The following is a 26379-nucleotide window of genomic DNA, read 5'->3' on the forward strand; positions in this document are numbered from 1 at the left end:
AAGACGCTCGGTATACTTTCCACCAGTCTGGAAATATCTCTTTGTTGGAGGTTAGCCCATTCTTCGCGAAGTGGACTTTCAAAATCGTGGGGTGTATTAGGCAGTGATAGACGTGCTCTTATTCGTCTTTTGAGGTTATCACATAAATGTTCGATGGGTTCAAGTCTGGAGAACGAGCCGCCCAGGCTTAGACCCTGATGGTATGCTGTTGAACGTAGGTTTGTACTATGCGAGCGACAAGTGGACGGGCATTATCGTGCATGAGAATAGGATTGTCGCTAAGTTCATCGAGGATAGGATGTTGATGTTCCAAAATTTCATCCACATACCGAGTGACCGTCAAAGACCCTCCACGAACAACAACCAACTCTGTGCGACTCTCCATTGAAATTCCCGCCCACACTATCACTGAGCTACGTTGAAAAGGTCGGTTCTGGGAAAAATGACAGGCTTTGTATCTTTCATTCTTGTCCACACTATTTCACGCCCATCTGGAGATCGTAGAGCAAATCTACATTCACATGAAAAATGTACAATAGACCAATCGTCCAAAGGCCCATGGTTATGTTCTTGATCAAATGGGAGCGGTGCAACTCTGTGTTCTGGTCGATTCTGATCCTCTTACGGAGCGAAAAGCCATCAGTCCCTACTGATTTCATCTTCTTGGAGCATTGCGTTCAGAAATTTGGAACCTCGAACATCCTGGAGCTGTTGAATCGCTTGAATAACAGTATGGTGCCGGTTTCGCAAGTCTCAAAATTAAAAAACGGTCATCCTGTGGTTCTGTTACCAGGTCGTCCAGAACCGGGCTTTCTATGGTAGGAACGTACCAGTTTCTCGAAAACGTCTAACGGCGCCTGGCAGAGTTTCCTAGGAAACTCCGATGTTAAAGCTGGACACCTGAAGGAACGTCCATCATCAATAAGAGCCACACCATGCGCAACATCCTCAGGCATTTTTAAGTTTAAAAATTGAAATTAAGAATACAAAGATGAAAACTAAACAGATTATTCCTTTAGAATTCAAATGAGTCTGAATAAACATTTTAAATTCCGTAAAAAGGAAACATTGAAAATACCTTTTCTTTTTTTGGATTAAGGATTAAGTGAGTAATTGATATTCCCAATTTAAAACATAGAATAAACAAATATTTATTGGTAAAACAATGAGGCAAATTAAGGGCAGAATTATCTTTTATCTAGAAATTTAAAAAATCAATTGGGTGTAATTTTTTGCCTGTGAGTGTATTTCTTTTTCATTAGTCGAAGTTTTTCCTCAACTATTTGATCCTCCTTCATACTTGAAAGAGAACAAGAGTGAGAGTCGGATACATTCCAATGGAAAAAAGACTGTAACGATGATAGAGCGAGAACAGGCGGACTAGGATGATCATGATCAAGTGGCAAAGAAGCGTTGATTTATTGTAATCTCTTTAGCTATAAAAATTCATACACACGGGCAAATTCAATGGGTATTTATTTCTTACTATTCTATCTAATGACTTTATCTTTTGTGGCTAATTTCACTTAGTCATTAATCTTTGCTCTAATGCTAAAAATAATTATAAATTTACATATAAATAGTTTTCCAGACCGTCATCCTCGGTTTTTTAAGCTTTTTTCCCGCCGTCGAACAAATCGTAAAAAGGGCTGCCAACATTCCACGCGTTCGTGCCGAGACAATGACATAGATCCGCCCGGTGGCTCGTTTCTGACTCACCTCGATGACAGCCCAAAGAAAACAAAACAAGACCGATAAATGGAAAAATCCGACTCGAAGAAAAAAGAATAATATTACAACCAGTTATTTCAACCTTGGGATGGAGAAAAATACTAGAGGCGTTAGAGTGAATTATTGCTATTTTCTAAGTGTGCTTGCAGAAAGTGGACCCTGGCAGACGTACAGAAGCCAATTTACTAACTGCAAGTAAATTATGCAAATCCTACTTTGGTTTCACCGTGGAATTACTTTCTCGCCTGACCGAGACAATCTTTTACAAAAGAAGCCGAAACAGACATACCGCACATATCCTCATTATTCCTTATTTACATAATGAAACTGAAAATATAGAACAGCCCATGTCCATATGTTATCATTGCATAATTATGATTGGTCTTAAATTGTTTGTGTATCCCCAGGAATAACCTCCAAGTTAAAAAAATATTTCGTATAAGCTAATTAGCTTATCTATTTTATCGAAATCCTACCTCATATCTATTAACTATACCCATGGCAAACGAACAAAAAGAAAACTATACTTACATTATTCTTATTTAATTAAGAAGGGTTCAAGGCAGTAAATTTGAATGAATATCTATTACATTAAATTTAATTGAATATCTATTACAAATCTATAACATTCATAACTACATGCTGACTACGTAATGCTATTAAAAATTAAATCTTTTTTATATTGTTTGTGCTTTCATGTGCATAAAGCGTACATATTAATTTTTTCACATATCTATTTTTGAATAAATCAAATACAATAAAACACCTAAATGGACAATACTTATAGTATTATGTATACTTACTAGTGTCCCTCATGGTTTTTTTGTTTACGTAGAAGTGGCAATGGGAATGCACATAATCCAAAGGATGGCATAAGAAAGTGCAAAGTTTTAGGATATCAATGAAATATTTACGATGTCTGACAAAACATAAAATAAAATTTTGACATACACTTTGATGCTTGGAAGAATAAAACCTTGAAGCTAATAGACGATGGTCCATATGACAAATGTATCCAAAATGTAACAAAGAAGGCAAGGGTTGAGGGCACAAAGTTTGGCCTAGGTAAACCTGTACGTTCTACACCTTCAGTTTTCCAAGCTGAACTCTGTGCATAGGAAATAATCAAAAAGTGTCTAAGAGATATCCATTTTCTTAGACAGCGAAGCACCACTGAAGGACTTAAACTCCCTCCAAGTTTAATGCTGGTCTGGGCATCTTATCTCCTTGGAAAAATGCAATCTGATGTGGGTGCCAGGACACGAGGGGATTGTAAATATTAAACAGACTTACAAAGAGCCTGAGGACATATGACTCCAAAATGGAACAGAGAGATAATGGTTAAAGGCCTAAATTTTGACTTAGCAAAACCTCCACGTTCATATAATCAGTTTTCCAAACTGAAATTACAATAATACAATAGAACTCTGTACACAGTAAATATCAAAAAGAGACTAAAACATGCACAGATTCATATCTCAAACAGCCAAGATGAATAGAACTCTCAAGAATCCTCCTCCTTTAAAGCGGATCTGGCCATGATTCCAAATCATGGGAAAATATGATCAGCTAACTGATCTGGGTGCCAGGACACGAGGGTATTGAAAAGATTGAACAGGGTGTCGAACTATAAAAGTACACACCTCTCTCTCAGCAGGCAGGACGTTTTTCGGTTTGTTATATTTGTATTTAAAATAAAAAATAAAATTGCGATGGAATGCCCGACCTTTGCTGGCATTGTCTTGATACCTGTCCCCACTTACCCTCGTTTTTTCCAACACGTTTCGGCATTTCACCACCCGTACTTTATGACCATTATTACAAAGAAGAATATTATTATATTATTTATTATTATATTATTCATATTCATTGTAAGGTTAATGTCTGAGGTGTGTGGGGTTGAAGAACTTTTACTTTGGACGATACTACCATACAGGTTGTGGTGTTTAATTTGAAAAATATGTTCATAGCAACCAAACATTCTTTTAAAACTATACGTTCTAAATAAGGCTTTGCTATATTAAAGCGAGATTTAAAGGAAAATAAGCAATTCCTTCCGATATGAAGTAGCAAAACAGAGAAGCTAAAAAAGAAAATTATAAATGAATGTCACATCTTCGTAAGTCTTCTCTATCTAATTCTGTCTGTCTTTTCTGCTACATTTCTTATTCGCCTGTGTTTAATAATCTGCGGAAAATGAAAGCAAAGTCGAAGTAAAACAACTATACTCCTGCCAATTTCCAGTAGCATAGCAGCAGCATTGATATTTTTAGAAGGTTTGACTCTGCTGATAGGCGATTTATATTCTAATGAGAAAGAAAATTGCGATGAAATATCCAACCTTGCAGGTCTCAGTCATTTTCGATCTTCCTGGTCTGCCTGTCCTCGCTCTTTTAATCTATTGGATTTTTTTTTTTATGTCCTATCATCCATCATCATAATAATTTATTTGCCTTATAGCATAAGTTTTTTAAATGTTGATTACTCGAAGATTGCCGAGTTGTGTGGGGTAATGAACGTCTAGTTTGATCGTTTCCCATCTTCCTAGTCCGCATGTCTTTACTTCTTTTGGCCCGTCAGTCGTGTTTTATCTTTCCGCCATCTTCAATAGTGGGTTTGTTTGGAACTTGTTGGCCACCATTTCAATCAAAACATGACCATAAGATTTTTTATATGAGATTACTGATTCGGAAGGGTAACGAACTTTCTGTTTGGTCGTTTCCGATTATCCAGATCCATAGATCACTCGCTTGATGGAGGCCGTTGAACTTTACGGATGTATTTACGTTCTTTAAAGTAAGAATTCAAGATTTTGGGCTATCAGTCTCGTTTTATCATTTCGCCATCTTCAGTGATTGATTTGTTCAGAATCCGATGACCACCATTACAAACAAGGCGTAACCATAAGTTCTTAGCTATTGAAAAATTTTTGTTGCATTTTTCCAAGTGACGAACTTCTAGTTCGGTCGTATTCGATGATCCTGGTCCGCATATCTTCTCTTTTTTGATAAGTCAGTAGCGTTTTATCATATATCATATTCCTGGTGTATATGAAATATAGATTCTTCCGTTGTGCTATTAATTGCTAAAGTGTGATGAACTTTTCCTTTGGTAGTAAGCAATCACTAACTTGATATGTACTTTTAATATGGAAATTCTTATTGAGTTTTGAAAAGCGTTGAATTTATAGTTTGGTCGTTTTCCATGCTCCCGAACGACGACCACCATTTCAATCAAAACATAACTGTTGGGGTGTGTGGGATGACGAACTTTTAGTTTGGTCATTCCCAATGTTCCAGGTCCATTTGTCCTCGCTTTATTTGAGCTGTCACTAGCACTTTGTCATTTCACCATCTTCCGTTTTTTTCGGAACCAGATGACCACTTTTACAAACATGCATAACAATAAGTTCTTATGTGGTCAAAAAAATGTCGTTGTGTTTTGCTGAGTCCTCGCTGGTTTGATCTGTCAGTCGCGTTTTATCATTTCGCTTTCTTTATAGTGGGGGTTGTTTGATTGAGCATAAAAACATGTAAGTGTAAGCATTTTAGTGAGGTGTGCGAGTAGGCGACCTTTTAATAATGATATTTCTGGTAACCCTGGTCCGCGTGTCCCCGCTTTTTGTGGCTTATCAGAAATGTTTCGCCATATTTAATGTTGCCTTGGAATTTCTGACCACCTTTACAAAGACAGGATAATCATAAGTACTTAGTTACTGGGATATTTCTTGTTGAGTTTTGAGGGGCGTGAACTTCTGGTTCGGCCGTTTCTAACGATCCAAGTCCGCATGTTCTCGCTTTTTTGACCAGTTAGACGCGTTTTGTCATTGCACCACCTTCTGTGGTTGGTTTGTTTTGAACCCAACTGGAAGTTCTCATGCCCGTGTGTTTATGTGTTTATCTAATCTGAGGAATGCGTATTCAATCTCTCCGGTAGAAATACAAGCTAGTATCGAACTAAAAAAGAGATATATTACATTTTAATTTTCCAGCTTTTTGTTTTTATAAAAAGTTAAAATACCTCTACCGGAGGAAGAAGACAAAGGTGGGCCTATTGTTAAAAGGGCCGGTTTATTCAAATGGAAGGACTAGATCCAAGCTCGTATATTATAGCGTATATGCCATATAAGGGACGGCCATATTGGGCTAAGGTGTAATTCAGTTAAAGACATATGGCGGCAGAAGTAGTGGGGGCAATTAATTAATGCAATACTTAACAACTAGAGTTTGGATGGCGGTGCTCCTGCCTTCTAAAGGGGCCCACGGAGATGAAAGGAGCCGCCGAAGAGCCACCACTTTTTATCTCGGCTCTGGAATTCCTTCATTGGACCTTTACCCCCCTCCAGAAGGCGACATTTAAATTCGATTTTTATATCGACGGTTCCCACAGGACCGAGTCCCCTTCTTTTTCCCGTTTCGGCCCCGGCCTCATTAGTTCGAAAAGCTCGTCCTTTTACTGCCCATGTCCCTCGAGATGATCCGTTTCGGAGGTGTCCGTTTTCCACGGGATCATGTTGAGTATTCAACAAGGGATTATCCGTCTTCATAAGTCCCAATCAGTCTGCTCGTCGACGATAGAAGATATATCGAGTTTTTTCCTACCTTTCTCCAGATGTCTGTGACTGTCATAGGCCATGTTATGCCTCCATAGACCTCTTTTTACTGATTGTATACAGAACAATAAACCCAAGGGTAAAGAACGGAATTTAATGTATACGGAGAGAAATATTATGTTTGTCATGCCGCTAGAATACAAAAAAAGCTCTAGTTCCACTCAGGTAACTTGATCATACAAACTAGTCTATTTTACAAATGAAAGAGAAAAATATTACCTATAAACTAATAAAACAAAATATAGATAAATTGTAAAACAATATTTTTTTGTTAAACTGCACCCAGATAGAATATTCCATAAAATTAAAATAAATATTATTTTTATAAGTCAAAAAACTAAAATTGTTGTTTTTCATGGGAAAGGTCGGATAGGTAAATGTAGAAATCTAGAATAGAAATACTTTGTTTGAATATAAAATATATTTTGCATTATATAAATTCACTTTTCCACATCCTAAATGTAATTGTTAAATGTAAACATTGTTTGTAAATCCCAGGCCCTGAAGATGATCTCAATAAAAGATCGAAACGTTGGCACGATAAAGAAAATGTTTTTCTGAAACCTACATCACACCCGACCGCATCTCACGATATCTGAATAACTGTAGAAATCTATGTTGGGGGATGTTGTAATCAAACGAACTACTACTGATTATTTGGGAATCGATGTAAGCTCATAAGGCAAATTTTTACATGCGTTTACAAGTCTAAAGTAGAAAGTTGTAATATTAACCTCGTCAGTAAGAAATTTGCTCGTTAAAGCTAATAGTTAGGATGCCATTATGAAACTGTACCATTATTACGTTGTTAAAGTAGCGTTTATGTAAATACCGCTTTAAAAATGAATAGGGATATCGCCAATTTTGTAGTACTTACTTTCCCTAGCGTTTTTATCATATTTTTATTATAAATTGCATGCAAATTTATTAGAATTTATTATGTTTCTGACTGAAGGAAAATATAATTAAGGGATTTTGAAAAATAAAATAAAAGATTTTAATTCAATAATTTTGTTTATTGGTCACAATAGTTTTTTAATCAATTTTAATCAACCGTGCATAATTTCTTATGTTATCTGAAACCTCTATGCACCTGTTAGTAAAGTTGTCACTAATTTCATAAGGAATTTCACTCCATAGATGTTGCAACGCTGCACCCAGTTGTTGCAGGTCAACTGGCTACGGATGGTGATCGAAAAGCCTTCCCTGCAATGCATCCCACATGTGGTCAATGAGGTTGAGGTCTGGAGGCAATGGGGAAAAAGGCAGTTGGGCAATTTCCAGGTTTTCTAAACATTGATGAACACTCTGCCTCTATGAGGTCTGGCACTGTCATCCAGAAATCCGTGCCAATGAGATCCCTGTTTTATGTGATGTATTCCTCGATAATTTCTTGGACATAACGGACTGCGGTTGCCTTCAACAATATAGAGTCCAGTTTGTCCTCCAGTGTAAATCCAAGCCCAGACCATTACATCGATCCAAACTGCACTGAGGGAGCACGAACTGGGGCATTGTACGCATACCCTGTTCTCAGTCTCTTTTGAACCTGCTGTCACTATACAGAAAGAAACGCGACTTATCAGTAAACATAACATCATTCCAATCGGTGTTCTAGGCGCTCGCTGCACCATATTTCCTTGAGTTGCTGGTGGCGGGCTGTTGCTGCAGGTCGTCTCAAAGGGCATGCGATGTGTGGCCAACTTTCCACAAATTCGTAATCGATAAATTGATATAATTGATCAAGGCTTCGCCAAAACATCTTGTATTTCATTTAGGATCTGACATTATGGAAAGGGTTCCACCTTGCAGCAATGACAATATTTCTGTCCTCTTAAAGGCGTAATGCGCTGTGTTCCACCAGGCCTCTTACTGGCACCACAAGCCCGGGAGTCCTGAGAAACGCCAATTGCCGGTGACCTGGACAACTCATTCTCACAATATTTCCAACTTCTGTTTCAAGATGATGCATTTCCTTAGTTAAGAGAATACAACTGGATTAAAATAGAGAAAATGTGTTTTTTTTTTTTTAATGAGTAATCTTCATGTTTACTATTTTTAAGTAAATCCGTCATTAAAAATGAGGATTAACATTTTTTTGTTTTTGGTTTGTATTTTCTATTTTGTTTTATCCGGCTAACAAGAATGTATCGGTTAATTTAATTAAAATTAATAGGATAAGAATAAATTACAAATATCCCTATTCATTTTTGACCAGTTTAATTCTGAGTTGTGGGATAGTTATACGCGAAGAGTGGAAGCTGTACAAACACGATTTTTGAAGGGAAGAACACACCTCATTATCTGGTGAGGTTGGAAACCAATAACCAATCTGATGTCGTATATTTAAAAAAATGCCCAAATGGTGGATAAAATGCTTGAAATGCCTGAAAACAGAATTGCAAAGATTTGCTTTCGAACCATATACGGAGTGTTGATACCCCTACCGAGCTAAACTGGGCGGCACGGTTAAAGGATTTGATAACAATGATTGGGGCAGAGCAACTTTCGATGCAAAAGGATTCAAGGTTGGTCTGCTCCTTGTTAAAAGCAAAATAAAACGTAAAATAAATAAAAAGATTTAGTATTCTAGCTTGAAAATCACTATCTTTCGCTGGTTATAAATACATCCCTAAACTGAAAGGCAAAATATCAAATTGTTTAAATAACTTTGCAGCAACCGGCACTAGGTCACTTATTGGGTTCGTCTTCACTCAAAGGTTTGTAAAACTACTCAAAAGCATTTCGACAATGCGCCATCTTAAGGAACTGTGTTTAATAAGTTGTGTAGGAACATACCGTCAAACTTTCTCCTCCTTAACTGTAGGGTATCCTTATTCAGAAAAGACATAATAGAATGAATTCCCAACTCTTAGTTAATTATCCATTGATTAGGGTGAAATCAGTAGATCTGGAAGTTCTAGGAAAGGTGGTGTGCATTTTGAGCTATTAAGAGTGATGAAATTCGAAGAGCACCAAGTGGGAAGAGCATTGAGGTAGTTATGAAGTGCGATTTGAGGTCGAGGAATTATAATCTTAAACAGTATGAGATATAAGCAAAACGCACAAAAATAATTTCCGAGAAATCAGTTGAAATGGAATTTTAAAAAGAAGAAGCAAGAGTAGGCCAAGAAGCGAGCCTTGAGGTACACCCAAAGAAAATTTAAAAGATTGACATCCTTTAACCCTAACGATTTAATACTTATTATTTAAATAGAATAGAAACGATTATAGCAAATTAGCAAAATCGTAGGATGAAAGTTTAAAGAGAAAATTTTTTATGTTAACTGTCAAAAGACTAGAGAAGTCTGTGAGTAGCATATGTGAGTTTACATCAACAGAGTAACGGTGGTTATAAAATTCATAAATATAATGTTGTAATAGGTTTTCACTATGATATGAACCCGTGTTGTTCAAGAATATTTACTGTGAAACTATAGAATATGATTACTTGGAGATCGTGAGATGCGGTGTGGTGTGACGTAGGTTTAGAAAAAAAGAAAGAATTTTGTTTATCGTGCCAACGTTCGATCTTTGTTGAGATCATTTTCAGAGCCTGGGATTTACAAACATTGTTTACATTTAACAAATACATGTAGGATGTGAAAAAAGTCAATTTATAACAATGCCAAAAATTTTAGACTTAAGCCAAGGAAAAAAAAAATTAGACTCAATCAAAGTCTATCAACTCATGAAAATGTTTGTTTTCTGTGTAGATGTGTCATTATTGTGTGTCGTTTGAGAGTGCCAGTGAGATATTGATGTTTTAGGTTTATATACGTTGGATTTTGAAAGGTGGGGAAGGAATATAGTATATTTTACAGTTTTTAAAGGCTATTTTAAAAACTATAAAACAATTTACACACTTGTTTCTAAAATTAAAGATCGCACACCAGTAACAAATAAGTCTGACGTAATTTACAAAATCAATTGTTTAAACTACCCGGCAACTTACATCTGTATACATCCCTATATCTGCATAAGAGAGTAAAGCAACATATCAACGACTGCAAAAAACCCAAACAAAATCTTACAGCACTGGCTACCTACCACTTTGAACACCAACACAATTTCGACTTCAACAATCCAAAAATATTACATATAGAACAAAACCAAAATAAACGAATCTTTTTATCTTATCAACAGAGATAAGCACAGTATCAATTAATGAACAGACGCATGCAAACTCAATCGCAGCTACGCCAATATCATTAATCAAATTCAATATCGATAACATACATATATCATCACAAAACATATAGTATAACATATAGAACAATCATCACATTCCACACATCAAACATTTCTACATAGTCTAATTCATCAATAATTTGACTTTCCTTTCCGTAATTATCCCCGTCTAAATAATCCTGAAAGGATAATCAGGCCGAACCATTCCCTATTTTTTCCCATGGTCGGCTCCTTTCACCACAAAGAAACCGACTCCTCATAGAAAAATGTCTTTCTATCCCTATTTCCTTCCCCGCTCCTTCAAAATCCATCGTTTATAAACATAAAACATCAATATCTCACTGGCACTCTCAACACGACACCCAACAATGACATCTACACAGAAAACAAACACTTTCAGTAAGTACAAATGCTTTGATTGTGTCTAAAATTTCTAACATTATATAAATTCACTTTTTTCACATCCTACATGTATTTGTATAATTTAAACAATGTTTATAAATCCCAGGCACTGAAGATGATCTCAATAAAGATCGAAACGTTGGCACGATAAAGAAAATGTTTTTCTAAAACCTACGTCACACCAGACCGTGTCTCACTATCTCCAAATATTTACCTAACAGTCACTAAACACCACTCATACTATAGTATACATAGAAAGGTCTTGGTCGTATCCTATGTACCAGCGTATACTGCTGACCTGCCAAAACCACCCTTACTTCTTACAATACCACAGTTTTATCTCCTAACTCCAATTCACCCAAACCACTTCTCATACATTATAATTAAATAATAATTTATAAATAATAATAATAATATAAATACATGTAAATAAGTAATGTATTTGAACTTTTATTTTTAAAAAAATAAAGGAATATTTTTTAAACACAAATCGAAAAATTTAAATAAGACAAATTAGTCTTTAAGATTCTGTGTTAAAATGAAACACCTTTAGTATAATATATAATTTGATATTCGGTCGAGATGCAATTTTGATACAGACCATCTTTGGTCCGCGCACTCTCGCGACTTACCTATGATCATTGTACTTTTGTCATAACATTCAATTAATTGGTCAAGCGGACCACGAAAAATAGTGAATTTTGCCATAAACTTGAATAATTTTCCAATTTGGTACTTGCCTAACATCATGCTAGTAGTGGTTCGATCCGAATCGAGTTGATATGATAACGAAAAATTATAATACTTTTACACATACTTTATGTAATAATGTTAATACTAATTTTGAGACTTTCCATATTAATATATAATTTTCCATATTAAAATAACTAAGAAAATCGAAGTTCTTTCAGTTTACACTTTCCCACTCAGAATCAAATTCACATAACGTTTACCAGCAAAACACTATAAACAAACAGAAACAAAGAAAAATTAGCAGCTTAATTAAAATTTTTTAAACATCTGCGGAATAAAATTTCGATCGTGTAATCCTAACCAATACCAATTTTATCTATTTTATAAGTAATGTATCACAAATTGGAAATTATAAACCAAATCAATAGATAGCTTTAATGTAAAAGGAAGTTTTTTTTTTTTTACTTCGTATCTAACTTGCAACTGCCACCTATAAAAATTTATCCTGGGATACACATTACATCCTATACATACAGTACATCTAGTTTGGCCTCAGGATGTAGTTGGGGGTATTAATGGAATTCATTAAACAATCGATTCTACCCTAATTAAATTGGTTATTTCAGTTAATCATAACCGTTTTTGTCCTTGTGTATCACGGGTACAATTGATTTGCCTGTATTTATGTGTTCATAATGTATTAACATAATAAGAGCATAATGTAAGAATATATTACTGCAGAAACAAAAAAAAAGTGAAACAGCAATCAAACATGATAAATAAGAGAGATAGAAAGAGAGAGAAAGAGAGAGAGAAAGAAAGAGAGAGAGAGAGAGAGAGAGAGAGAGAAAGAGAGAGAAAGTGAGGGAGAAACAGATAGACAGATAGCGATAAAGATAGAGAGATAGATAGATAGAAATAAAGAGATAGAAAAGATCGAAAAGAGATATATGCTTTTTGTACTATATCATAAGAATTTACGTCCTGTAGTTCCTTCTTGTATGTCCTGCCAATTTCTGTCTTGACCTTATTGGTTAAGAATGGATCAATCTTTCTTCATCCTATCGAATTTAGGTCACTACACTCTACAATCCATCATTGACATCGCGTTATAAACGTTATTTCATCCTCCATCGAGTAGAAGCAGTGTGTTTCTTGATATTACTCAAGCCTTTGACAGGATTTGCCATCCAGGCCGCTTATGGAAGCTGCAGCGCATTCTACAGCGACTGTTAGCTAATTTTAAAACCGTACCTGTCTGATGGTTACTTCAGAGTTAGACGATATCCACTATCGATCTTATCCAGGCCGGCGTGCATGGTGCATTCCCTGGACTTCTCCTTTTCATGATAAATACTGCTCAAATTCCTATCCTTCCAGAAACAATTCTCAACAATGCGGACGATACAGTGATCCTTTCCACACATAAATATCCAGTCACCTCATACAGAAACCTTCAAAACCAAATTGGTCCAAAACGTGAAGAATTAAATAAAGCCAATACATTAACTTCACACTTACTCTGTTTAATTTTAACGGGATTTCTCTACTCCATGTCGAACAAGTACGTTACTTGTGACTTCACTTGGGCAAAAGACTTACTCGAAATTCGCACTAAAACGAAACAAACTAAAAGGCCTTATAAACTGTTATCACCACTACAGTCGATCCAAACTTCCACTTAACTAAAAACGCATTCAAGATTCCAATCAGTCATAAAAAAATTGTTAATCATCCTTTTTCTGTATCATACCTACGTAGTGACAAAGAAAATTGAAAAAGTGGTCACTATTTATTTAGTTATAGGGTGCTCTCCAGTGGGTTAATAGTTATTATCGATACTATTTTTTTTTTTTATTTAGGCTTCCCTTCTTAAATTTCCGATATCACTTTCGTAATCTCTTTTTCTCTTCCCATGTTTGTCCTCCGGTTTCCGTACGTTTTCGGCGGAAATTAACGCACCCGTCATTTAATTTCATCGTATTTATATTTATCTATTTATCAACTGGGGGGCAGAAATGTCAAGGTTGGGAATTTCATTGAGCCTTCTCGTCCCCCATCGGGCGTCCTGCCAGGGCAAACAAATTAAAAACATGTTTTAAACCCTCCTAAATAGATTGGTGCACTGAATCTCTCCCATTCCCCTCGGCCCATTGATGGTGATGTTGATGCCCCCCATTACAAATTTGGGCCCCGTTTAAAACCAAAAGGGCATAAATTGTTCGAAGAAAAAGGTTTAAAGGGTAAAAAAGGAAAACATAAGACATGTTTAAAATACACACAATATCTCTGCAGATATACTGTTTTGAAATGAGAAATTTTATTATATTTTTTACTATTATTTGTAATGCCAATAGTTTGACTGTTTTAAGGTAGCTAGTTGTATGAAACACACACACACACACACACACAGTGTCGCTCGCTCTCTTTATATAAACATTTCTTTTTTCCTACCTTCCCTTATTTCTTTATGAACTTTAATTTTACCTTCAAATAATTAATCTTTAAGTAAGGTATTGGTTGAGATAAAAGTCAGTGTCACGAGCGGGATTCGAACCCACGACCTTCGGCTAAATACGCCGCTGCTCTACTACTTGAGTACGACTACACTTCGATCCACTCGGACACCAACTTCCCATCTCAACCCACCTATCGAATTTTCCCTCCTTTTTGCCATTTTTCAAATGAGATGGGAAGTTGGTGTCTGAATGGATCGAAGTCACGATAGCTCAAGTGGTAGAGCAGCGGCGTATCTATCCGAAGGTCGTGGGTTCGAATCCCGCTCGTGGCACTGACTTTGTAATCTCAACCAATACCTTACTTAAAGATTAATTAATTGAAAGAATTTATTTGGTTAATCGGACTACGAAACTAATGGATTTAATAAGCAAAATGTAGTATATCTTCACTAAAGCTCTCCGTGGACATTTCATTATCGCCGAGAATCGAATAGATTACACGACATTTGAAAAATGGCAAAAAGGAGGGAAAATTCAAAAGGTGGAGTTGAGATGGGAAGTTAGTGTCCGAGTGGATCGATGTCACGAAAGCTCAAGTGGTAGAGCAGCGGCGTATTTAGCCGAAGGTCGTGGGTTCGATTCCAACAGATTAATTAATTGAAAGAATTCATTTGGTCAATCGGACCACGAATCCTAATGGATTTAATTTTACTTTTTGAAGTTACTCTGGCTTTGAGACTTCCTTTCTTCGTCTTATCCTCCTACTCTTTTACAGCGTAATTAGTTAATTAAAATAAATATATTTACTTTCATTTTATATGTTTTGTTGGAAAAATTTGTTTTGTTGTGTGTTAATTGCTTTATCTCCCACCTTTTTGATCTTTGTGTCCTTCTTTTTCTCTCTCTTTTTCTCTTATTTTCTCATCATTTCTCAGCCCCTGTTTGGTTGGGACATCTTTTCTATCTTTCTCGCTCTCTATCTAGTTATCCAAATATCTACCTTCATATCTATCTACTATTTTATCTTTCTGTCTATTTATTCTTCTATAATCTCTTCTTTCTCTCCCTCTCTCTTTCGCTCTTCTCCTCTTCCTCTCTTTATATCTATCTACCTTTACACTCATTTCTATCTATATCTTTTTCTCTCTCCCTCTTTTCTATTTCTCTGTCAATTTTCACTACTAGTTTTTCATTTTCTTCAATCTTTCTCTCTTTCTTGCTATCTATCTATCTCTTTTTCTCTCACCCTCTTTTCATTTTATCTGCCAATTTTCAGTACTAGTTTTTCGGTTTTCTTCAATTCTCTCTCTCTCTCTCTCTCTCTCTCTCTCTCTCTCTCTCTCGCTTTTCCCCTCTTTCTCTCTTTCTTTCCATCTATCTAACTATCTTCTATAACTCTTTTTAATCTTCTCGTTTCTCTCCACTTTTTTCTATTTTCCAATGAACTTTAACAATATTTGTGACAGTTGCTCTTTATTTTTCACTTCATTTCTTCATATATTCTGTCTCTCTCTCTTTCTCTCTCTCTCTCTCTCTTTCTCTCTCTCTCTTTCTCTCTCTCTCTCTCTCTCACTCTTTCTCTCTATCTATCTATCTATCTATCTATCTATCTATCTCTTGTTTGGCTGTCTTTCTGCTTTTGTCTCTGTCTGTATTTGTCTGCCTGTTTCTCTCCCTCTCTTTCTCTCTTTCTATCCGTCTGTCTATGTCTCGCTCAACCCTACTTTTTTTTTGGTCAGCGTGTCAGATAACCCAGGTCAGTAAATTTTGTTGGTTTATGGCAATGTTGTCACGAAAGAGCAAGAGGCAGGGGATTTGCCGTACAATATTTTCCAGTAAACAAGCTAAGATAATAGATAGTGATCTTTATTTTTACAAAATAGTGCATACAAAATTCAACGAACTGGTAGTTCATTAGTAGATAAATAGATATTTATGATATTGTATACAAAATATTGTACGAATACGTTTCATAAACTAAACATCTAAAGTGTATAATCACGCCTGAATGTTTGGTGTGAAGTTGACAAAATTATAACATCAATTGCAAATTCCAGAAATCCATTCACACAGGCATGATAATCTATGCCAAGCAGACTCACATACGTGTACAAACACTATATCTACATTTGAAAAAACAAAAACAATACTGGCTGCATTTCAATTCGGGTGCAACAAGCGAGCTGAAAGAGAAGGATAAAAAGTTGGAAGATTAGAGGTAGGCATTTACCGTCTCCGATGCAAATGGAATAAAGAGTTAACAAGTTTTTTCTCCTCATTACTTTTAGTGGGTGTTATCTTAACGAATCGCCCCCTTTAGTGTCGGCGTGTTTTTTTATATTTTCCATCCAGGTCTAAAAAGGCATGTGTGGTCCCTTCGGCTCTTTTAAACCCGTCCCGTTCGGATTTTGAGTCCGCCCCTGTTTTCAGTTGGCTCAAATCCAGCCTTCTAAAGGAGGAGACACTTTGTCTAAGTCACGATAAAACAAAGTCTCAGCTTAGCCGAATTGAAACGGACAATTGTAATCTATTGGCCGGTTACTCTTCTTCCGTTTTCTCCTTTGCAGCACCGGGCATAAATTTCGATGCCAAAGACAGGCCGCCGGGTGCCCCGTTATCAATTCGGGACTCTAATTATAAATAAAGAGGGTAGGATTTAAAAAATAACCAACCTGTCTTCACTTTTTCAATCTGAAATTAAACGGATATTTTATACCGATGGATCCGTAAAGGTGAAATGTTAACAACGAGATTATTTACAACTCTTAGCTGGCAAATTAGAACTATTTGTCATATAATTTTAGCCTGTTAAACTAGATTGTTTATCATCTATTAACAAAAAATAATTAAAAATTTACTAACAAACGATTTATTATACTAATTTTTTATTAGACAATTTTATATTAAAAATTTAAAGATATGAAGATGAAAACATTTTTGAAGCCCCCATTAATCTTGCTTCTAAAAGGTTTCTGTTTTTCTAACAAAACCGTTGAAATTGAAGATCTCGTTCTTCTTTGTCTACCCAATTCGTTAAAGAAGGCGGCAGCGTCGGTAAGCTGGAAAAAGAATCTCTCACGTATAAAGAGCACTGACGATAAGTGGCCCACGGAGGATCTGGCTCGTAGAAGAAGGGTCATCCTCATCCGATTAAGGACAGGACACACGAGGTTTTGGAAAAAGACCGCGTGGTGTCCGGCAAGTAGAGAAAGCTACTCGATGTGTCCCAGTTAATTGACGGTTGCAATTCTTTGGCTCTATATGGAAAGTTTAGGAATGCCAACGTGCTCGGGCGGTTTCTGGGTTCACTGGTTTTTGGAGGAAACAGTAGTATATAGTATTGAATATAGTACTGATAGTTTTTGTGTATTTATTGACATGAATATGTAGTGTGAGAGGGCTGATGGCGGAATATTGTGTACCCCATGGACCCTCAATTTATTTAGTTATATAAAATGTGCAGAGGTTGATGGAGGAATATCGAGTACCCCACCACCCTAATTGAGTGGAATGGTATGTAAATAAGAAACAATTTATTTAAGAATGAGTGAGAGTGTGAACGGATTTGGTTTTAGGAATTGATTGCGTTGGGTGCTAAATTGACCTAGATGTTGATAGTACCCCAGCTTGGTGGCGGATATGACAGAGGTCTGACACCCGGGGTGGGTAATTCTCAGCCTGTCGGTAATTCATTGTAAATTACAAAAATTGGATTTTCCGGTTGACTGCTTGAAGTTATCGACTCAACTCGGCATATGTGTGTACTTGAGCTTATATAAATCCAAATCCTATCCGTTAAAGGACGTTAGTCATCATGATAGCAATGGGCACACTGTAACAGCAATTCTAAAGAGGTATCCAGTGTTTTGGTTGAACCTTGAACATTCACAAGTTTTTCAGATATGAAATTCTTTTACCGGGACCTCATCTCTCTTCGATTTTTTTCTACCGTAAGCAGGGTGATGTAGAACATGACTGAAAGACGAAGTTTCCTTGATTTACTATTGTTTTAATTTCTGTTGCTTATTCTTTTGAGTATCGTCAAGTTAGTTATGTGTATAGCTTATTTTTATCATCCTTCTCCATATCTCGAATGCCTCAAGCTTTTTGATAGAAGCTACTGTTCTTCTGCTTCGACACCTCACAGCAGAGATGAGAAGATTTAGCATTTCAATAATCTTAACCTTAATCCCATATCAAGTTCGTGACTGCACAGCAGTAAATGTCGTCTTTACCTTTTCTATCCTTGTTTTTATTACTTATTTATTTTTTTGCTGCCACCTAGGTATGTTATATTTTGGATCCTATCTAAGTTGTCATATAAGTTGATTTGTACGTCTTTGATAGGGGTTTTATTGATAACCATAAATTTACTCTTTGTCACATTTAAACCATGTTCATTATTTTTTGTTACACCTCACCAAGTAGGGTTTGTAGTTCTTGGCTATTTGCCATTAAAACGACATCGTCTTCATATCGGATATTATTTATTAGAATAGCGTTCACCTTTACACCCACCATCAAGAGTTTCTCTGAATGCTCTCGGTGTAAAATGTTAAATAGTAGTGGTGACAGGATGCACCCCGCTTCACACCTCTCTTGTTTTCGAGTCATCCGATATGCGGCCTTCTATCCTAGCATTTGATTTTTTGTTTCTGACTTGCAATAATTCCAATTAATTATTCTTTTTATCTAAGGTTTTTCATCTCAACCAAAAACCTTAGATAAAAAGAATAATTAATTGGAATAATTAACATGATCTATTATGACCACTAAACTAATATGGATTTTAAGTAATATGGAATCTTTATTATCTAGTTGGGTGTTTTTAAGAGTTCCTATTATTTTCATTTGTAAATAACATTGAAGTATGGTACACTTATATAAGTTGGGTGTCGAGAAAATACACGCACTTTCCTTTTTACGCCGATTTCACTACACTGAATAGATTGTAATGGAAATGTCAAAATCAAAGAAAATCAATTTCCGATAATACTGTTGTTTTTTTTTAAATCATTATTGGCGGTTTGGAATATTAGCATAGTTTGCACAAGTACTAGTTGGACCTTGAATTTTGATTTAATTTCAAATACAATTGTAAAAAGTGATTGAATAAATAAGTTCCGATGAATTTACACTGCGGTATTGAGAGCAATACCGTTTTAAAAAGGTAAATATTGTGATTTTAAGGCTACAGCGGCAATGGATAGAGTTGGAAGTCCAACTAAGGCTTTAATTGCCCGTTTGACTTTTTAACTTGGCTCTATTACGGGGCGGACAGGTCTTGTCGGTTTCCTTGTAAAGAATGGTCACCTGGCTTCGAGAACTGGAAGAAGAGCGAGACTTGGCGGAGGAACGAAGGGGAAAGTTTGAGGTCGAGCCTTTTGCCCTCTTACTCTTCCTCATCCACGAGATTAGATAATTTTTCATTATATTAGAAATAAATTGAAGTTTTTCATTTTCTTCCTATTTACAAATTTCCATTAGTTTTGACGTTTAAGGAATATTAGAGCAATATAATAGTTCGAACACCTGAAAGCCGAAGATTGAGAGTTGGTATTTTACTATTAATGTAGATTTTTTGAATTTAAAGCAACACTATGTTTTCAGATTAAAAAATAATGTCTTTAAAAAATTATATATCACATCTTATTATAATAATTTTAATAACTTAGATTTGTAAATAGACTCAGAAGGTTTTCAGAAACCTTAATAAACTTTATTATTTCAGACCTGGTTATGAATGACATACTGCCGGATTGGATACAATTAAATTTCAATTTCGTCATAAAATTGATTTAAAAATATGTGGACGAACTTCTACTGATAATGAAAAAGTTAGATTTGGAAATGATACAAGATGCTTTTAACTCGTACCATCCAGTACTACAATTTAAATATGAAATTGAAGTAGAAGGACAGCTCCTATTTCTTAGATGTAATGGTAATAGGGAACAATGGAACTTAGTGACAAATAGTAACTACAAACCGACAAATAAAGATAGATTATTATTTATTATTTTTATGTAAGGTTTTCAGTGTCAAGTCAAGTCAGTGCTACGAACGGGATTCGAACCCACGACCTTCGGTTAAATACGCCGCTGCTCTACCACTTGAGCTATCGTGACTTCGGCCAAATCTCCCATCTCAACCTACCTTTCGAATTTTCCCTCCTTTTTGCCATTTTTCATCCCGCTCGTGGCACTGACTTTTTCATTTCAACCAAAACCTTACATAAAAAGAATAATTTATTCTTGAATTCTTGAAAGAAGTAATTTGGTCAATAGACCACTAAATATAATGGATTTAATAGGTTATTACGTTTCTCATCATTAAATTCATTTCAAATGAAGATCAATGTGGGTTATAACGTCATCGACCGTGATTTTCATATTTTCAAAAATAATGGGCACTCCTTGTCTCTAATCAATAGGCTATTAAACCAACTAATGGACACCATTACACCACCAAACTCTGCTATGTCGGAAAAAAATTCCCACATTATTCACATTACTTTTGCTGGTAATGACTCAAGAAAATTAAAACTTACTAGAATCAAAATGTGAGAATATAAAACTAGTGGATAAATTTAACAACAAAATTGGATGGAGTTTATTAATGCTCATAAAAGATCCACTACTAAAGAAGTCGAATATTTAATATTGTGTTAAGTGTAAAGACTGTCCTATGACCTACTAGGGCCAAACCAAGCAATACCTTGGTGGAGTTATGATTGTGGACCTTGTGATGAGGCAACATAAATATTATGAAAAAAATATCGAGAGGCTAGACACAGCTTTATCCAAACACAGTCAGCAATAAAAACACAGTTGTAGAAATTGAAAGAAATCTAGGGAGTCGAGTTGAAAGAAATAATACATGTATACACTAACGATAATAACTGTACTTAAAAACAGATCCCAATAATTTTGGTATTATTGATAGCGGAATTCTGTGATACTGAGATTGAACTACATTTTAAAAATCAGCGCCAAAAACTTGGTTATATGTATATATTTATTCATCCCTTACTAAATACAAAATAATTAGAAAATTAAAAAAAAAGATTATTTCAAATACATATTGTTATTTATTAAATCCACTATATTTAGCGGTCTATTGACCAAATTACTTCTTTCAATTAATTAATCTTTTTATGTAAGGTTTTGATTGAAAGAAAAAGCTAGTGTCACGAGCAGGATTCGAACCCACGACCTTCGGCTCAATACTCCGCTGCTCTAACCACTCGAGCTATCGTGACTTCGATCCACTCGGATACCAACTACCCATCTCTACCCACTTTTCAAATTTTCCCTCCTTTTTGCCATTTTTCCGTTATTTATAACGGATTCCGGAACTAGATTAGAACGAGGAATAATCCAATTAACCGATACAACTGGAAGGATACCTCTTTTACAAAATTGCATCTAGTCACGGTTACGATTTAATGTAAATAATATTTATTAATTATAGTTATTATTGTATGAAGTAAAAACATAAGACCAAAAAATGACCGAAGTACCTGAACGGGCCACTTTTATTTCTATTTTTATTAATTTTATTTTCCCCGAGCCAGGATTCTGGTTGGACTCCTGACCTGATAAGAGTGAAAGAAACATTGTGCAGATACTGCCAGGAAGAGGAGGAGACTGCAGAACACATTTTATGTTTTCTGTGAAAGTCTATCTAGGTGCATGTTATTGCAACTAGGACAAGCTCCTCACTAAGAAGCCGCTGTCAAGGCTAGGAGGTTGATTAACAACCTGAAGCTGGCTAGTGAATTATAAAATAAAACAGGAGAGCACAATAGATCTATTGAAGCAGAGGTGCAAAGGCCCTTGGCCTCCTGTTTTACCCCTATCCCCTATTCCCCTAATGTTTTCTAACTAAGTATTTAAGTTCATTGCATTGTTTTATTATGACCCTATGCCATTAAAATAATTATTTAAAAATAATTAATAAAAAACCGAAAGCTTGGTAAAAACGTTACTACTACTTCATTTTGGACCATATACCTGTTTCCAATCATCAATTTTTTAATCATTGCTGTCGATAATTCTCTGTTTGGTAAACTTTATCGTAAGTATAAGCGAAAACTGTCAAAATTTGACAATTTTCAATTAATAAGGTAGGAAAACTCAAGGAATTTTCTCTTGGAACAGCCAGACATCCAAAGTTTATAAACCTCGTACGTACATGATAAATTCAGGTTTCCTTTTTAGATAATTTGTAATGATTTTTTGTCATATTTTAAAGAAGGCATTTTTGTCATATTTACTGTTATATTTATTTGACTATAATCTTCCTTCTTCTTTATCTCAACCAATACCTTACATAAAGAATAATTTATTGAAAGAAGTTATTTGGTCAATCGGACCACGAAATGTAATGAATTTAAAAGTTAAATGAAGTATATCTTCACTAAAGCTCTCCGTGGACATTTCATTTGCCACCGAGAATCAAATAGGTTACACGATATTTGAAAAATGGTAAAAAGGCGGGAAAATTCGAAAGGTTGGGCTGAGATGGGAAGTTAGTGTCAGAGTATTTAGCCGAAGGTCGTGGGTTCGAATCCCGTTCGTAGCGAGTTGGTTCTGAATAACTGTAGAACTTTTGAAGATTTTATCTATCAAGTGTAGTTTTTTAATTCCTCGCTAGATTATGATAGCTTTTAAGAAATTTGATCATTTTATTGGGTAGATTTTATATTTAAAAAAGGCTAAATCTGTCGAAATTGGACGATTTTTACAATTTTCAGCTTTTGGCATTGGACAATTTTAGTAAATTATTCTTGAAATATATTTTATAATATCGACATTTTTGGTGGTATTATTTTGAAGGATACATTTCGTATAATTAGCCATACCCATTGTCTTTCGTATTTAAAATGTTTTGGAACTTTTTCATAAGAACTGTCAAATGTGGACAAATTGGGAAGAACAAGTATTGGGAAAGAATACCAAAGTTCTTGAAGGTTTTCTGAATGTTAACTAAAATTTTAACTTGTAAGCATACAACAAGTTTAGGGCTTTTTAATTGAAATATATTTTATAACATCGATATGTTTAGAAAGAATGTATTTTCAAGGGTACATTACGTCCTTTAGCCATATCCATTGTCATTTTTATTTGAAAGGTGCTACCTACATTTTTGAGAACCGACTATAGCGAGTTATAATCAAAAGTGGACAAAGTGAGATTCAAATTTTTTCAGAAAATTAACTACATTTTATGGCCAGAAAGGTGAAAAACCGTCAAAATTTGGCAATTTTATTCTATTCGATTATTCTACGCTAACCTTCTCAATTTGTCCACTTTTCGTTATAACTCGCTGTCGTCGGTTCTCAAAAAGCCCAATTCCTCGGCCTTTCCTCGGCCTTTCCTGCGGTGAATAATTTGGCCGAGTTTTCACCGTAAGTTTTATTAAACGGCGCTCAATAATAATATAAAAAAGACCTCAAGAAACTCGATGTTTTTACATTTCAAAGTCCTGCTCGCGTGCCTTGCCACCGTTTCTACGGCAGGAAGCCAGATGGACAGACATGATACCAAGGCCCCGGTTTCGACCTCAGGCCCAGTAATTGTATTCGGCATAAATTAATTCTTCTAGCAAGTATCCAATGGCATAATTAACTTTGCCTTTTAGTGCAGTGAATTCCAGAACAGGTGTAATTGCACCGCCTTTAATAAACAGGCGTTTCAAAGAAAAAAAGCCGACTCTTTCCAAGGTGAAAAATATTTCTTAAAACGTTTAGGAAGTTGCAAAAAAAAATGTCATGGACAAATTGGCAAATTAAACTAACTTGTCATTCCCGAGAAAATATCCAATAAGTAAAGACCAAATATTTTATGATAATAGTAATGTCGAAAGAAATTTTAAAAAATCGAAAGCCTGAAAAGTTTTAGCATAAACCTAATAAATAGCTTCACTAATTTCGTGGTCCGCTTGACCAATTAATACATTACAATTAATTAAGGTTTTTCATCTCAACTAAAAACCTTAATTAATTGTAATCTAATAAATAGCTTTAAAATAAATTTAGATAATAATTAATCAATTCTAATGTTTAAAAGATAATAATCTAAGGCTTTTTTCATTTTTCCGAATTGCTGCAGGACGTGAATGTTTAAATCTAGAATAAATAGAAAAACTAGTCACAGAATTACATCGTTATAAGGACGACAAAGTTTTCAGTATACATTGCGAAATTATTAATTAATAATTCAGTTAAGGGCAAAGTGATGTTCTATTTCTTTGTTAGACGGTTCTTGGTGGAAAAATAGATCCCACTGAGGCTTTAAAATTGATAAATGATTTATCGGACCGGATACATCTTACGATCCATCGTTTTCTTGACATTTTGGTCGTTCTATGTTTTGTCGCTTTTCGGCAATTACTTACACCTGCGGTCCTCAGGCTTGTTTATCGTTTTAATTTCTCTCACAATTATCAATTTATTTTGTCTAATTATAATAATTAAGTAATGATAATAAATAAGTGTACAAGATACAATTAAACATGGTTTAAAGTACGAAGGACATCAAGTGGAAATTTTTCCACTTTTAAACCTAACAAACCAATATACAGTTCCACTTTTACTTTATTTTTCTATTAGATTATGTTCGAGCCTTGGATGCGCCTAACCTCGCTTCTTGCTCTTCCTAAGCATCGAGCATGTTACCTCATATATAGATTTTTCCTGTTTAACCAAACTTACTCATGAGTTTTTTTTAACTTGTTATTAATTTTTGTGGTTTTCGTATGCCAGGTGATCGGTGGTGGAAGCAGCAGCAGCGGGAGAGTAAGCGGAAGCGTAGAAGACGCAGGCGGGGGAAGTAGCGACCCGGAGCCCAGGCAGTTCTACACCCCCAGGGCGAGCGCCAGCCCTCCCAGCCCTCAACCGCACCGTAATATACTACAAATTATTATTAATAAATAATAAGATTAATTTTTAAAAAATTAAAACCCTGAATCTTTCTGAAGTTTGTCATCTTCAAATTATCAACAAGTTGTTCCTTAACTTCCTGTCAATCTATGGCAATCATTAAAATAAATACATTTTACGTTAAAAATGTAACTAAAATGTCAGATTTTTTAAATATGAGGACTCAGTGATCCAACAAGCTCTGACTAAAAACCAGCAAGAATAGGTAGACATCCACCCTTATGTTTTTCCATTAAAACCTTGTTTTAGGATATTTTGAAAGATAAGTACTTGTAGTGTGCGTGGGTTTAATGGCATACTAAATGGCCAAAACCGTACATCAAACAGAAAATTAGTTTAAAAGTCAAGGAAATGTATCCCAGGACCGATCCATGCGAAAAATTCACCATAGGATCAAGAAAATAAAGGTAGAACTATTAAGCCAAGGTTCATGATGTCTTCCGTAAAACCAATTCATCGGCATATGATTTAGAAGTAAATTATAGGGACTGTTTCTATCAATTGCAAAAGTTAGTGATTGGCTAGGTTGTAACAAGATGTGCTTTTGCGACCCTGAATGCTAAAACGCGAAAAAGACCGTATTTTGTCGAAGTGGAAAAATAATCTCTACTCAATAGACATAGAAAAGGTGCTAAACTCAAAATTTAACCCTTTTTATAGAAAAATCAGCTCCTTGTATACATGTGAAAATTATTTACAACTAAATTTGTCAATAAATAAGCAAAGATTACTTATACAACTAAGGCTGTCTAGTACTAAGGAAATCAATTTTTTTGTAAATGGGCTCAAATATTTAATGGACACACAATCAACGTGCTCTTTGTGTAAATTGTTTGAAGAGAACTTGGAAAATATATTTTTAAATTGTCCAATTTACCAACCTCAAAAATCCTTTTATTTAAAGAAGTACAAAGATACATGTGTAAATAGTAACAATTTAGACAAACTTGAGTTCTTGCTAAAATTTGAAGCAAAAAACCATGCAATTGATGTGTTTAATTTGGTTTATGAAGCACTTAAATTGAGAGCTTTTATTGTCAATGAATGATGTTTTATTGTTGCGTCATGTAATTATTGATTTTAAGTTAGGCGCCATGCTTTTGATGATGTATTTTGATTAGTTCTTACATGCTATTATTATTATTAATTACTTTTGTAAATAGTGTCATGTTATTTTAAGTTGGAAGATATCTTTAATGATGTATATATATTTATTTTGCCATTTGGCTCCCCCCTGTAATAGCTATTCCTGAAATACAGTATTAATCTATCTATCTATTAAGCCAAGGAAGTGTTACGACTAGGTTGATAGTATACTGCTTGCTGGACCTTGCAGATTCGAGAGG

At 35.1% G+C, this 26379-nt stretch overlaps 1 protein-coding gene across 3 annotated transcripts in view; it reads left to right on the forward strand.

Annotated features, from left to right (window-relative positions):
- LOC106666424 (protein vestigial) overlaps positions 1 to 26379 on the forward strand; it is a 120448-nt gene that overhangs the window by 24392 nt on the left and 69677 nt on the right. For all 3 annotated transcript variants that reach the window (XM_024229461.1, XM_014393616.2, XM_014393617.2), the window contains exon 2: positions 24857 to 24995. In XM_024229461.1, the coding sequence (XP_024085229.1) occupies positions 24857 to 24995 (139 nt within the window). The remainder of the gene's footprint in view (positions 1 to 24856; positions 24996 to 26379) is intronic.

The sequence above is a fragment of the Cimex lectularius genome, unplaced genomic scaffold, assembly GCF_000648675.2.
Source record: "Cimex lectularius strain Harlan isolate CLEC.00 unplaced genomic scaffold, Clec_2.1 scaffold236, whole genome shotgun sequence".
NCBI lineage: Eukaryota > Metazoa > Arthropoda > Insecta > Hemiptera > Cimicidae > Cimex > Cimex lectularius.